At 43.3% G+C, this 15,237-nt stretch overlaps 1 protein-coding gene across 2 annotated transcripts; it reads right to left on the bottom strand.

The window, feature by feature from the left end:
• Nucleotides 1-1,010: 1,010 nt before the first annotated feature.
• On the bottom strand, nucleotides 1,011-14,743 carry LOC122540153 (calglandulin-like). Of its 2 annotated transcripts, none has more exons than XM_043675466.1 (5): nucleotides 14,719-14,743; nucleotides 9,615-9,783; nucleotides 7,957-8,101; nucleotides 1,472-1,572; nucleotides 1,011-1,369 (listed from the first exon to the last, which is right to left on the bottom strand). In XM_043675466.1, the coding sequence occupies exons 2-5, from the start codon at nucleotides 9,736-9,738 to the stop codon at nucleotides 1,323-1,325; spliced, it is 417 nt and encodes a 138-aa protein (XP_043531401.1). In that variant the 5' UTR covers nucleotides 9,739-9,783; nucleotides 14,719-14,743; the 3' UTR covers nucleotides 1,011-1,322. The 2 variants fall into 2 exon arrangements, with proteins under 2 accessions (XP_043531401.1, XP_043531400.1); XM_043675465.1 differs by lacking the exon at nucleotides 14,719-14,743 and adding an exon at nucleotides 12,016-12,120.
• Nucleotides 14,744-15,237: the final 494 nt, after the last annotated feature.

Here is a 15,237-nt window from a genome sequence, read left to right as displayed (position 1 = left end):
ACACACACACAAACACATCCACTAGTGTATGCTCTTGTATATACACACATCCACACAAACACATCCACTAGTGTATGCTCTTGTATATACACACATCCACACAAACACATCCACTAGTGTATGCTCTTGTATATACACACATCCACACAAACACATCCACTAGTGTATGCTCTTGTATATACACACATCCACACAAACACATCCACTAGTGTATGCTCTTGTATATACACACATCCACACAAACACATCCACTAGTGTATGCTCTTGTATATACACACATCCACACAAACACATCCACTAGTGTATGCTCTTGTATATACACACATCCACACAAACACATCCACTAGTGTATGCTCTTGTATATACACACATCCACACAAACACATCCACTAGTGTATGCTCTTGTATATACACACATCCACACAAACACATCCACTAGTGTATGCTCTTGTATATACACACATCCACACAAACACATCCACTAGTGTATGCTCTTGTATATACACACATCCACACAAACACATCCACTAGTGTATGCTCTTGTATATACACACATACACAAACACATCCACTAGTGTATGCTCTTGTATACACACACACACAAACACATCCACTAGTGTATGCTCTTGTATATACACACACACAAACAAACACATCCACTAGTGTATGCTCTTGTATATACACACACACACACACATCCACTAGTGTATGCTCTTGTATATACACACATACACAAACACATCCACTAGTGTATGCTCTTGTATATACACACATCCACACAAACACATCCACTAGTGTATGCTCTTGTATACACACACACACAAACGCATCCACTAGTGTATGCTCTTGTATATACACACACACACAAACACATCCACTAGTGTATGCTCTTGTATATACACACATACACACAAACACAGCCACTAGTGTTTGCTCTTGTATATACACACACACACAAACACATCCACTAGTGTATGCTCTTGTATAAACACACACACACAAACACATACTCCTTGTTGGAGCCTTTTCTTTAATGTTAGACACGTGGAAGATTCTATACAGTTCCCAATACTGGACAATCAAAGCCCAAACAGAGACAGTTGGATACAAAGGAAACCATTAGCAGAATATTTCTGGACTGCTCTTCTTGACTTATAAAACTGTAATGGCACCAGTGTGGCACAGAACAAGACAAGGTCTCATTGGTAAAAAAAAACGATTTGTCATCACGTAAGTAGTCTCGATGTAACTGTTGACCATTGTGCAATTATCTGCCGGAGGTGACACAAGTGATTCATGTAGAAATCTTCCTTCTGATATATTTACTTGATGAGTTTGAAGGATTCACCAGTAATCATGTCAACAAATTCTAGAAGAGAGATGAGATTTGTGTCAAATCATTACAGCCTCAGCTACGAGCCTGGGTCCATCACCAAGTTATAATCACTGCGGCTTTGGAATTGTAACTAACCTTGATAATCAATTGTCCCATCTCCGTCTTTATCGGCTTCTTTCATCATGTGCTCGGCCTCGTCTTCATTGAGAGGCTCCCCTGCATTCATCAGGACATATCTGAGAGATAAAAATAGCTACAGTGAGGATATCGCATTTTAGACGCAAATCCTTCAGAATAATGGGCCAGTTGCTAAGTGTGTGTGGTCTGAATCACGCAAGCAAAGGAATCTCAATCCCTGTGTAAGTCTCAATGAAGGTGAAAATGCGCCCCCCAAAGGTGGACTGTGCACCTTTGGATATTACAGACAATACCTCCTGGGAAATGCATGTCTATGAACAATTTTGAGTTTGGCTGGGGTAAAAGTCGCATGGCCTAACAGTGATTCAGATTCAATTACATTCTCCCATAGTCAGGGAAACCACAGGCTAGAGTCGCACGCTGGGCAGGATTCCATAGGATGGGGAAAGACCTCACTATCGGAGGCTAATTTCTGCCATAAAGTTACTCCCAGTAATGGACTGTGCAATCAGGTGGAAGGAGAAGAAAATTGGATGGAAAGTTAGAAGATAGAGAATAAAATAGTTATTAAATCATGAAGAATAAACACAAAATTGCATATCAGATCCGTAATTCATTTATTTACCATACTCACAGCTAAATATTAGTCCTTTTTGTAAATTAAGAGTTTCCAAGATGTATTGTGTACGAGGTCAAATACTGAATAAGCATAATCCATTGTCAGAAATAAACATATTCCATAATGGATACACAATGACTACACATTGCTCTTTGTGTTCTGCTATAGAATGGGGAGTGAGCTGTAGCCCCACAGCCAGACGATAAAATGCTGGAGAACTCAAAAGTTTAGAAAAAGAGTAAAACAGACCTGAGTAAATTACAGGGAGCAACTGATCAAATTATGTCTTTATTATTCTTGGAGAAAATGTATTTACTATATTATCTGTCAGAATTTGCAAAGTTTTTATTTTGCTGGATAAAAGTTTCCTTTCTTTAACTGTTCCCAATCCCAGCAAAAGTTTACCACAAAAGTTAACGTGCATGGGAGATGTAAGGATGCCCTCTGCTGGTTGATGCTGAAAATAAAACTCATTCCAATTTGGAACATTTCATGAATCTAGAGTCATAGAGTCATAGAGCATGGAAAAAGACCCTTCGGCCCAATTCCTCCATGCCGACCAGGTTTCCCAAACTGAGTTCATCCCATTATCCTGTATTTGGCCCACAGCCCTCTGAACCTTTCCTATCCATATACCTGTCCAAATGTCTTGTATTTAGGTGTGGCATGATGGCTCAGTGGTTAGTACTACTACCTCACAGTGCCAGATGCCTGGGTTCAATTCCAGCTTTGGGTGACTCTCTGTGTGGAGTTTGTGCATTCTCCCTGTGTATATGTGGGTTTCCTCCCACAGTCCAAAGATTTGTCACTTAGATGAATTGGCCATGCTAAGTTGCCCATAGTGTTCAGGGATTTGTAGGTTAGGGCTGTGGGTGGGATAATCTTCAGAAGGCTGGTGTGGACTTGTTGGGCTGAAGGGCCTGTTGGGCTTCTACATGTTGTAATTGTACTCACCTTCACCACTTCCTCTGGGAGCTTATTCCATATGCACCAACCTCAGTGTGAAAAAGTTACCCCTGGGATCCCTTTTAAATCCTTCCCATCTCACTTTAAACCTATGCCCTCTCATTTTGGAGTCATAGAGTCATACAGCACAGAAATAGACCCTTCCGTCCATCCAATTCATGCCAACCATAATCCCAAACTAAACTAGCCCTACCTGTCCATGCTTGGCCCATATCCCTCCAAACATTACCTATTCATGTATTTATCTCAACATCTTTTAAACATTGTGACTGCACCTATATCAACCACTTCCTTGGAAGTTCATTCCACGCATGAACCATTCTGTGTAAAAAAAAATTTAAATGTTTCTCCTCTCGTCTCAGTTTTGAAATCTCCCACTCTAGGGAAAAGGCACCTGCCGTTCACATTCTCTATAGCCCTTATGATTTTACAAACTTCTGTAAGGTCACCCCTCAACCTCAAATGCCCCAATGAAAAAAGTCCCAGTCTATCCAGTCTGTCCTTATAACTCACACCCTGCCTTCCCCGCAGCATCCTGGTAAATCTTTTTTGCAACATCATGAGACTGGCATCCTGTCCCTTGGGAGAACATTACTGTATGGTCAGGGTCAGGCCATTGGTGCCCTCTTGGAAAGGGCCCATGTCCAAACAAGGCAAGAGGAATGTGATTGTAATCAGTACAGTAAGATGGTCCCCCAGAGCAGTAATGGCTGCATTTTTCTGTTCAGAAAGAATAGCCTCTCGGATGCTGTTTACTGGCTCTTCAATGTTAATTGCCTGTTGGGGTTGGGAAGAAATGGAAACTGAGAAAATTTACACAGGGAATGTTCCAATATCACACCCACATCATTTTCATGTAATATAAATATTTTCCATATGATTCCAGTGGGAACACCCTGTTCAATCAGACAGCAAGCTGATTATATTCCATACTCCTCCAACCTTGCCACTCACAATTTGCTCTTCACAAACTTGTAATCCTCCAATCCCTGCTGCCCATTGCCTCAGCTCTCACCAAGATCCAACAACACCCCCCCACCCCCCAAATGACCCAGTCATTGCTGACCAACACTCACTCCTGCTCAGGCAACACCTCCATTCGAAAATTCTCATTCTCATTTTCAAATCCCTCCCAGTCAGTGACCTCCTCCTTCGTTTCCTCTAACACTGACCTCTGGAGTATATCGAATGTTACTCGTTCTGTCAGTGGGAGCTGTTAAGATTCTGAGCTCTGGAATGTCCTCATGGAACCTCTCTGCCTCTCGGCCTTCCTTTCTCCTCTGAGACACTGGTTAAACCCTTCTTCTTTGCTCACCCTTTACATCATTTGCCCCAAAGTCACCTCTGAAACTTAGCATCAATCTATATTTGCTAACTCTGTGTTGGGACATTAAAGAAGTTGGATAAGGAATGAAACGAGGAAACACAAAGGGTAGTAGACATTTGCAACTCTGCTGCTGTGGTTCTGTTCGCCGAGCTGGAAGTTTTTGTTGCAAACGTTTCGTCCCCTGTCTAGGTGACATCCTCAGTGCTTGGGAGCCTCCTGTGAAGCGCTTCTGTGGTGTTTCCTCCGGCAGTGCTCCCAAGCACTGAGGATGTCACCTAGACAGGGGACGAAACGTTTGCAACAAAAACTTCCAGCTCCGTGAACAGAACCACAGCAACGAGCACCCGAGCTACAAATCTTCTCACAAAACTTTGAATTTGCAACTCGCTTTACAAATAGAAGTTGATGCTTGACTAATCAGAATCTATCTGCCTGTCCTGAGAATGAAGACTGACAGTTAACTGTTCTTGCTGCATCTCAATGCCAATAAAGACCTGACAAGTCAGCACCTGTTTCTCAAATTGTAGAAAATGGTGACTATGTTTTCAATCATGAGGGGCATGGATAGGGTAAATAGACAAGGTCTTTTCCCTGGGTTGGGGGAGTCCAGAACTAGAGGGCATAGGTTTAGAGTGAGGGGAAAGATATAAAAGGGACTTAAGGGGCAACTTTTTCACACAGAGGGTGGTGTATGTATGGAACGACCTGCCAGAGGAAGTGGTGGAGGCTGGTACAATTACAACATTTAAAAGGCATCTAGATGGGAATATGAATAGGAAGGGTTTAGAGGGATATGGGCCAATTGTTGGCAAATGGGACTAGATTTATTTAGGATATCTGGTCGACATGGACAAGTTGGATATAAGGGTCTGTTTCCCTGCTGTGCACCTCTACGACTCTAACGCTGTTTCTTGTGTCCTAGTCCTGATGGGTGCAAAGCTTTCAACTTCCTGTCTCCTTTAGCAAAGTTTAAGCTCTTGGTTATTTTAATCAGAGATTGATATAATTGGTGGAAGCAATGGTATTAAAGGATATAGCTCAAATGCAGGTATCTGAAGTGAGATGTGAGGTCAGATTGAAGAGTTAAATGGCTTTCTCCTGGTCCCCATGTTCCAATGGGAAGTGAGTAGGGATCTGGTATACCTTGACCCTGAACCTGAGAATGAGAGATGGCTAAAGGCAATGACAAATTATTCTATTGATAATTTTGGTGTTGTGGCGTTGTGGATCTTGTCCCATTATTTAATAGAGAGAATAATTTCTTCTGCGAACCATAAACAGACAAAACTCCAAAATATTTCTTCCCACCATCAAGAATGTATTAATGGTCATTCATTGATCATTGCCAGTAATTGACATGATGCCCATTTCTTGAAATTGTTGAAAAAAAAGCAATTTTTTTTGGAAGGTTTTCAACTAGTATTCATCAGGATATTTTGCAAGAACACCTATTCGAGGCAAAATCCAAGAGTTATACGGATGAGAGGACAGTGTAGATTCATGGGAAGGTGGACTTCATTCGGTAGAGATGCTACGACAGACAGTGCACCCTTTATTCTGATTGACAGTTAACAGCCAGTCTTTGCTTACATTTTAAACCAAGTAGGTTGACTCTGATTGGTGAAGGATATCCCTGATGGATGATCCAGCAAATGGCAGACACCTATTTTGTTGAATAGTGGTTGTCAATGTAATTCCTCACATATTCAGGATTATCCAACAAATGTCACTTGTCTGCCCAAGTATGGATACTGTCCAGATCTTGTTGCATTTGAACATGGACTGCTTCAGTATCTGAGGAGTTGTGAATGGTGCTGAACATTGTGCAATCATTGGTGAACATCCCCACTTCAGACCTTATGATAGAGGGAAGGTCATTGATGAAGCAGCTGAAGATGATTGGGCCTAGGATACTCCCCTGAGGAACTCCTGCAGAGATGTCCTGGAGCTGAGATGACTGACCTCCACCAACCAAAACCATCTTCCTATGTTTCAGGTATGACTCCAACCAGTGGAGAGTTTGTCCCCTGATACCCATTGATTCCAGTTTTGCAGGGGTCTTTGATGCCACACTCAGTCAAATACAGCCTTGATGTCAAGGGCTGTCCCTCTCCCCTCCCCTCTAGCATTCAGCTCTTTTGTCCATGTTTGAACCAAAGTAGTAATGAGGTCAGGAGCTGAGTGGCCCTGGGGGGAACCCAAACTGAGCATCACTGAGCAAGTTATTGCTGAGCAGGTGCTGCTTGATAGCACTGTTGATGACCCCTTCCATCACTTTACTGATGTTTGAGAGTAAACCGATGGGGTAGTAATTAGCCGGGTTGGATTTGTCCTGCTTTATGAGTACAGGACATACCTGGACAATTTTCCACATTGTCAGCTAAATGCCAGTGTTGTAACTGTACTGGAACAGCTTGGCTAAGGGAGTGGCAAGTACAGGAGAAAGTCTTCAGTACTTTTGCCAGAATGTTATCTGGGCCCATAGCCTTTGCAGTATCCAGTGTCTCCAACCATTTCTTGATATCATGTGGAATGAATCAAATTGGCTGAAGACTGGTATCTGTGATACTGGGGACCATTGGAGGAGGCGGAGATGGATCATCCACTCAGGACTTCTGGCTGAAGATCGCTGTAATCCCTTCCTTTAATAAATCAATTATTCATCGACTTGCTGTTTGTGGCATTTAGCAGATGACAGAATTGCTCAGGGCTTACCTTCTTAATGGCAGTCACTAGACTTTAATCCACTGCATGTGAAGAACTTTAAAACTTTTCTGAGAGTTTGAGAAGCTGCTACATTCACACTAGTTTTTTTTTCATTCTTTTCAGTAATCAGATCTGAATTATTCAAACTGAATCTCCTTTATCTCCCAGAAATTGCATTATCCACAGCATAAAGCCTATTAAATATTCTACAGACTATTTGACCACTTCTGTTCTTCGATCTTAAAGTAAAGAAGACACAGAGAGATCACAAAAGGATATTGAGAGGTTATATAAGTGGAGAAAGATGTGGCAAATGGAGTATAATCTGGTAAAGTATAAAGTTATCTGTTTTTGGCAGGAAGAATTTTAAAAAGAAGCATATTATCTGAAGGATGAGGGATTGCAAAGCTCTGAGGGATCTGGATATCCTGTTTTGTATGCAGATGATTAGGAAATTTGTAATTTGTATTTTCATATGATTAATCATTACTTAAATTCCAAAATTTATTTTCTAAACCACTCCAAAATACCAATACCAAGAAAAGCACCTCTGCTGAGGTGGCGACTTAGAGGATGTTTTCTAGTCAGGTATAAACCCTAGATTCTGTTTTGTGGGAGTTCACACTGAGATTCCAGTTTGTTTGATATTTAGCAGCAAACAGTGGGATGAGTCATTTTCTGAGCATTGAATTACAAATGCAGTTGAGATTTGCAATAGGTGATAATAAAAAAGGAGACTTGGGCAGCACAGGGTAAGGGGACCAACAAGCGTAGGATCCCAACTTTCTGGATAAATCTTAACATAACACTGAGCAGAACTCTTCTGTCGTCACTGTAACTAACTGTGACAGCAATGCTACTCACTTTAATGTGTTCCATTCAATGTAACCCTTTCTGTCTGGGTCAAACACCAGAAAGGCTTCCTTCAGTTCTTTATCTTGATTCTTTGATTTTTCATGATAATCTCCCATCAGGGCCAGGAAGTTGTCACAGTTAAATGTTCCTTTCCCTGTGAAATAAACACCAGAACAATTGTGAGCTTCCTTCACTAGCCCCTTGTGACAAAAGGTTTCTATTTTAACTTTCCTGTCACTATTTGTATTGATGAGGATATGGTGGCCTAGTGGTGTCATTGCTAAACTGTTACTCCAGGGACTCAACTATTGTTCTGGAGACCCGGGTTCAAATCCTGCAGTGGTAGATGATGGAATTTGCATTCAATAATAAAAATCTGGAATTAAAAATCTAATGATGACTTTGAAACTACTGCTGATTGTTGGGGGAAAACCCATGTGGTTCACTAATCTCCTTTAGGGAAGGAAATCTGCCACCCTTACCTCATCTGGCCTAAACCTGACTCCAAACCCACAGCAATGTGACTGACTCTTAACTGTCTGCTGGGCAATTAGGGATGGGCAATAAATGCTGGCCTGGCCAGTGACACCCTCGCCCTGTGAATGAATAAAAATAGCTTCAATGTGAAGGTTGGTGTATGGTCTCATTGGCTGTTGCCAGATGTGGGTGAAGGAAATGAACCTTGCCCCTTGAACCATGTGGGAGGAGAACGTGACTTCTACAGATGCAACAGATTAGATTCAAAACATCTGGTGCTGGAAAAGCACAGCTGGTCAGCCAGCATCCAAGGAGCAGGAGAGTCGATGTTTCGGGAATAAGCGCTTCATTAGGAATGTCCTGATGAATGGCTTATACTCATAGCATCAACTCTCCTGCTCCTTGGATGCTGCCTGTCCAGCTGTGCTTTTCCAGCACCAGACGTTTTGCCTTTGAATCATATATCCATTTTGTTTCCTGTAACATTTCCTTTCCTGAACATTGGGGTAACTTCCCCCACTGAGCCAGACTGTAGCTGAACCCTTCTGGTTACAACACGCGGGTAATTCAGTCACTGGAGCATTTATTGCCCATCCCAATTCCCCTCGAGTGACCTTTCAGAGGGCAGTTCTGAGTCAATCACATTCCTGGATTACTGGAGTTCTGGATTACTGGTCTGGTGGCATTACCACTTTCCTACTCAGTTACTGAGCCATTGAGAAGATATTAAATATCTCCAAGGCAAACTAACAATTCAGGTGAAACAGCACACATGTAGATCATTCTGCCCATCAGCCCCATGCTCGTTCAACACACCATTGTTCTATCATGCTCATGTTCTGATCATTTAATCTGCACTATCTACAACCTTTCTCCCTCCAGCACTCGCCCCCACACTATTGCATTAATGCTGCCCCCTTCCACACTTCACTTCATCTCTGATGAAGAGTCATCAGGACTCAAACCATTAGCTTGCTTTCTCTCTTTCCACCTGACCCACTGTGATCTCTAGCATTTTTCTGATTTTGGAATTCACTGTTAACTGTTCACCCATAACAGGGTTATGATTAATATTGCTCTGATTTTATTGGGCATTTGTCTTTCTGATATTAATATTATTTCATTAGTAAATTAACTCCACCATCCATTAGTCCAGACATGTCAGCAAGAAAGCCAGATAATGTTCTCACCTTCTTTATCCACGTCCTTGACCATTTGTGCCAAATCACGTTTGGTTAAGTTAATGCCCAGCAGACTCATGAGTTTAGCCACATCATCTGTTTTCACTAAGCCATTGCCTTCTTCATCGAACATTTCAAACACACCCTTGTACTCAGCCAGCAGCTCAGGTGTCAATGACTGGGAACAGTATAAAAGGAATGGAAAACAATTAGGAGTCAAGACAAGCAAGTCACATGTAAATGAAACGTTCAACAGCTGCTCAAAGACTCTCAGCCCACAACTCTAACTTGGAAACACCTCTGTCCTTGTTCACCGTGAGAGGGCACACCCGGAAACCCCTGTCTGTCAGCAATTTTCGGATTACTCTCCAACTTTTTCAAATTCCCATTGGAGAAGGAGTCAGCGCTACCCGGGAATGTGCAGGGTGGAAAATCTAACTGGACCAGCTGTGCATTAAATCAGAAAACCTCAGTAAGTCCATTGAGCCTGAATGGAACCAACCATGCTTCAGGTTAACAGTCAATGCTTTCAGATCAGAGTGGTGCTGGAAAAGCACAACAGGTCAGGCAGCATCCGAGGAGCAGGAAAATCAACATTTCGGGCAAAAGCCCTTCATCAGGAATAGAGTCAATGTTTTCAGGTGTTTCCTGATAATTCTGAGGACAAATATCAGTCAGACGTCGGCCTGCTCATTATCTCCACCTCCATCACACACACACCCCCTCCCCCACCCCTCCCCCACCCCTACCCCCAAGCCCCACTCTGGCTTGTTCTCATTCTATTGGTTGATGCAGACAGATCCACCCCAAGGAGTGCGGGCTTGGTAATGTCCCTACTGGGAAAAGATAAGAAAAGCTTAGTGTTTAGGATTTCACCAGAGGACACTGAACCTTAGAACTTTGGTCACCAAAAGGATTAAAGTGATGCATCACAAAGCAACCATTCAGCCAGCACAGCTAACCAATACCCAAGGTCATCAGCACATCAGAACTCAGAGCAGAGGAGGCCATTCAGCCCCTCAAGCCTGCTCCACTATTTAACACCATCATGGCTGATCCCATCTCGGCCTCAACTCCACTTTCCTGCCCACTCCCCATAACCCTTCAACCTATTACTAATTAAAGTTCCATCCATTTCCTCCATTAATTTACTCAATGTCCCAGCATCCACCACACTCTGGGAGAGTGAATTCCACAGATTGATGGTCCTTTGAGAGAAGTAATCCCTCTATTTTAAATCTGCTGCCCCTCAGCTTTAAACCATGACGTCTCATTCTCGATTGATCTACATGTGAAAGTATTCACGCTATGCTTCTTTTGTCAATCCTTTTAGCATCTTATGTACCTCACTTAGATCTCCCTTCACTCTTCTAAACTCCAGAGAGTATAGACTTAAACTGCTCAATCTCTCTCCATAAAACAAGTCCCTCATTCCTGGAATCATTCCAGTGAAGCTCCTCTGAGCAGTCTCCAATGTAAATCCAACCCCCCTCCAGCAAGGGGACTAAAACTGTACACAATAAAGTTGGGATTAAAGTCAGATCGGCCATGACCTTATTGTTAAAAATCCCACAACACCAGGTTTGAATCAATGAAGGAGCAGCGCTCTGAAATCTAGTGCTTCCAAATAAACCTGTTGGACTATAACCCGGTGTTGTGTGATTTTTAACTTTGTCCACCCCAGTCCAACACCAGATCCTCCACATCATTATATCATTGGATGGTGGATCAGGATGGAAGGGCTGAATGGCCTCCTCTTGTTCTTTGCCATATGTTTGTAAACAGTACAGCAAGGAACAGGAGAAAGAGGAGACTGAGGAAGGAGCAGAGGTCGACAGGAAAGATGAGATCTGCAGGAGTTCTATAATGTGCCAATAGATCATACAAACCGCCTCCACCCAGTGCTGCAAATGAAATCAGGGACAGGGGCGGATTGTTGTCCCTGGTTCACTCAGGTCAGACCTGGTTCAGTTTTCAAACTCATTTCAAGGTGCATCGGGGACAATGGCGTCACCAGTCAGGGTCTGGTAGGGAACCAGAGTTTAACTTTCTTGTTTAGATGCTTTTCAATAAATTAATGATAAACTCTCTTGCATTTAGTAACTCCACGAAGATACTGATGTGTTAAAATGTTTCCTTGTTGACAGTCACATCAGGATTTCGGTGTTTACAGATCTTTAGCCTTTTGTATCTGGTGCAATGATCTTGCTGAGAACAGAGGTAATCATTTCATTTTGAAATAACAATTAAACCCACAGAAGCAACACATTGTAGAGAATTAGGTGAGACACTTCTAGCCATTAAGTCTACATTTAGATTATATTGGTCTTGATTACTGTTATAGTATGAGGAAATAATTTCTAATTGCTCACTGCATTCACTTAAAAATCTCTGTTTCAATTGCACTTACCATCTTGCTGTCACTACAAGCCCAGCGACAGGAATCAAACTTGGTCTGCTGGTGATCTAGCCTAGTCAGAAAGTTGACACACCCTTTACATTGTTGAAGAGAGTAAGTCTATCAATGCCCAGTGGATTTGAAAGTTAAAACTGCCTTTTATGGTTTGACTGAGAGTCTCATTGGATCCTATTTCTGGATGGGATTAATTTTCTTAAGTGAGTTTTCATGTACTAATTTCTCCGTGATAAAAGATAAATAGAGCTTTATTGAAGCGTGATTAGCATTAAAACTATTATCACTGTTATGTAAATCAGCAATATTCATTCCGGCCTTAAAACTTTTTGGGGTCTGGTCTGTCATCTGCATTTATTCATTTTCGTTAGCAAGTAGAAATGGTTGGCTCAGTGGTTAGCACTGCAGCCTCACGGCATCAGGGACCTGGGTTTGATTCTGCCTTTGGGTGAGTGTCTGTGTGGAATCTGCACATTCTCCATGTGTCCAAGTGGTTTCTTCCCACCTTCCAAAGATGGTGGATTGGCCATGTTATAGCGTCGAAGGGTGTGTGGATTAGGCATTGGAAATGTAGATTGTCTGGGTGGGCTGCTGTTCAGAGAGTTAGTGTGGACTCGATAGGCCAAGTGGCCTGTTTCCAAACTGTAGGGATTCTATGGTCTGTTCTGTTTTCCCAGGTATAGTCATTTCACATCTGGCTGTGAAGCCAATATCACTAGAATAGCAATCCTGAGGACCAAGCCAATGATCTAAGGACACGGGTTCAATCCATACAGTAGTTGGTGGAATTTACATGATACTGTATGAATAAAATCTGGAATGGAGAGTCTCAGTAATGGTGATTATGAAACTATAATCGATTGTCATAAAAACCCATCTGAATCATTCATGCTCTTTCTGGGAGGAAATCTGCCTCCTCACCCAGTCTGGCTTGTGTTGTAACTGAAGGTTAACATGGAGGTGCAGCAAGCTATAGCAAGGTGAATGGAATATTCTCCTTCATTACAAGAGGATTTGAGTACAGGAGCAATGAGGTCTTGCTGTGTAAGAGTTTGATTAGACTTCACCTGGAGGACTATGTGCAGTTTTAGAATCAAAGAATTCCTTTGGGGGGGGGGGGGGAAGAGGCCATTTGGCCCATCAGGTCTGCACTGACCCTTCTACCCTATCCCGATAACCCTGCATTTCCCATGGCTTCTCCACCCACCCTGCACATTACAGGAAACTGTGTGTGAGGATGAGGGGACAGAAAGAGGGTGCAGATGAGGGGGCAGAGGGAAAGTGAGGATAAGGATGGGAAGGCAGAGGGAAAGTGAGGGTGAGGATGAGGGGGCAGAGGGAAAGTGAGGGTTAGAGGGCAGAGAGTGATGGTGAGGGTTAAGGGGAAGAGGAAGAGTCTGGATGAGGGTGAAGGGCCAGAGGAAGAGTCTGGATGAGGGTGAGGGGGCAGAGACGAGAAGATCATTGACCTTCCTGAGGGACTAATGGCTGTCCCTCAGCACCATAGGGGTGGCACTGCCCCTGGTGGTAACCTCAGGTGAGGGTGTCAGGGGCTGCTGACATGGTCTCTCTATCGGTCCTGGGGGTGGGGGCGCCCCTCTGCCATAACCCCCTCCCTTCACCGGGAGCTTCCAGTCCCTGTCGGAGAATCACGGAGCCCCCTTCACCTTCTCCGCCATCTTATGAGCGTCAGTGTGTCACGGAGCAGGGCAGCTTCAGAACATCAGTGCCCATCTGGCTCAGCAGTGACCTTTTAGAGATGGTGTGGGTGTTTTGGCAGATATCCGGCAAGGGGTGAGCTGCTCTGGGAATGGTGGGGATTTGGGGGAGGCTGGGGGGGTTGGAAGGTGGGGCTATAATTGGAGTGGGAGAAATATTTAATGAGGCAACTTCAGTAAGATACTGAGAAGTCCTGTCAGGCCTCACGGTGAAAATCTCCAAAAACCTTGACTCCACTGACACTAGGCTAAAAACTGTAAGCTTCTGCCCTCAGTAACAATTGTTTCAGAGGGGTTGGGGCAGCACAGTGGCTCAGTGGTTAGCACTACTGCCTCACAGCACCAGGGACTCAGGTTCAATTCCAGCCTCGGACGACTGTCTGTGTGGAGTTTGAACATTCTCCCTGTGTCTGCGTGGGTTTCCTCTGGATGCTCCAGTTTCCTCCCACAATCCAAAGATGTGCAGGTCAGGTGAATTGGCTATGCTAAATTGCCCATAAGGTTCAGGGATGTGTAAGTTAGGTGCATTAGTCGGGGTAAATGTACTAGGGTAGGGGAATGGGTTTGGGTGGGTTACTCTTTGGAGGGTCGGTGTGAACTTGTTGGGCCAAAGGGCCCATTTCCATGCTGTAGGGCATCTATGATTTGAAAAGACTGTTGTAGTCCCTGACATAACATGCTGTGTACTATACTGAGATTGGGTGTTAGTCACATGTTCTATACCCTAGGTACGTAGTCATTAGCATGTTCCCTCTTAAAGTTAAAAACACACAACACCAGGTTATAGTCCAACAGGTTTAGTTGGAAGCACTAGCTTTCGGAGCGACGCTCCTTCATCAGGTGGTTGTACACCCCAGTCCAACACCGGCATCTCTAAATCATGCCTCTTAAAGTGATACCATACAGTCGTGACCGACTAACTATTTGTGTTTACCTCATAGCTCAGGACAGTGAGAACAAATATAGTAACAGAGACTAATACCTTTCACTCACTAGCTCCATGATCCTGTGGCCAAATAGACTGGCTAACTCCACGAAAGCTGGTGATAATTCATCAGGTCAAGGTGCTCAGAGTCAGGCTCAGTATGTGACAGGCAGTGCCTTCACAAAACCCCTCAAGGAACAAACGTCAACGAATAATCATTTTCTGCCTCTTGGGAATCATTAAATTATTCGATCCAAATGCAGCTGAGAGTTCGCTTGTGTGAGAAGGTGCCAATGTGAGGTGAAATTCCCAAACTCCCAAAGCCTAACTCAAAACCAGAACACTTCCATGTTTGTCTATTTGTAGTGTGGTATGTCACAGCCTGCTGGTTAGAGTTACACTGGTGATATTCCCAATCACTGTTTAAACTGCTCACATCCATCAGCATCAATCACCTGCTGCTCATCCCACTGCGCATGAGAACTGAGTGTCTGAAAGTGTGAATTTTCAGATTTTAATGGCCGTTAAAAGTTTGACCTTTGCTGAAATCATTTCTTATTGTAACTTTCAATGTTT

The sequence above is a fragment of the Chiloscyllium plagiosum genome, chromosome 34 (genome assembly GCF_004010195.1).
Source record: "Chiloscyllium plagiosum isolate BGI_BamShark_2017 chromosome 34, ASM401019v2, whole genome shotgun sequence".
NCBI lineage: Eukaryota > Metazoa > Chordata > Chondrichthyes > Orectolobiformes > Hemiscylliidae > Chiloscyllium > Chiloscyllium plagiosum.
The sequence above is the reverse complement of the archived record's forward strand: the minus strand, read 5'-3'. Positions and strand labels throughout refer to the sequence as shown.

Coding starts and splice junctions, on each gene's coding strand:
- LOC122540153 (XM_043675465.1), bottom strand. Junction 1,573..7,956: donor ATTGAATGGAACACATTAAA/GTGAGTAGCATT, acceptor TTTATCTCTCAG/ATATGTCCTGATGAATGCAG. Junction 1,370..1,471: donor TGGGACAATTGATTATCAAG/GTTAGTTACAAT, acceptor TCTCTCTTCTAG/AATTTGTTGACATGATTACT.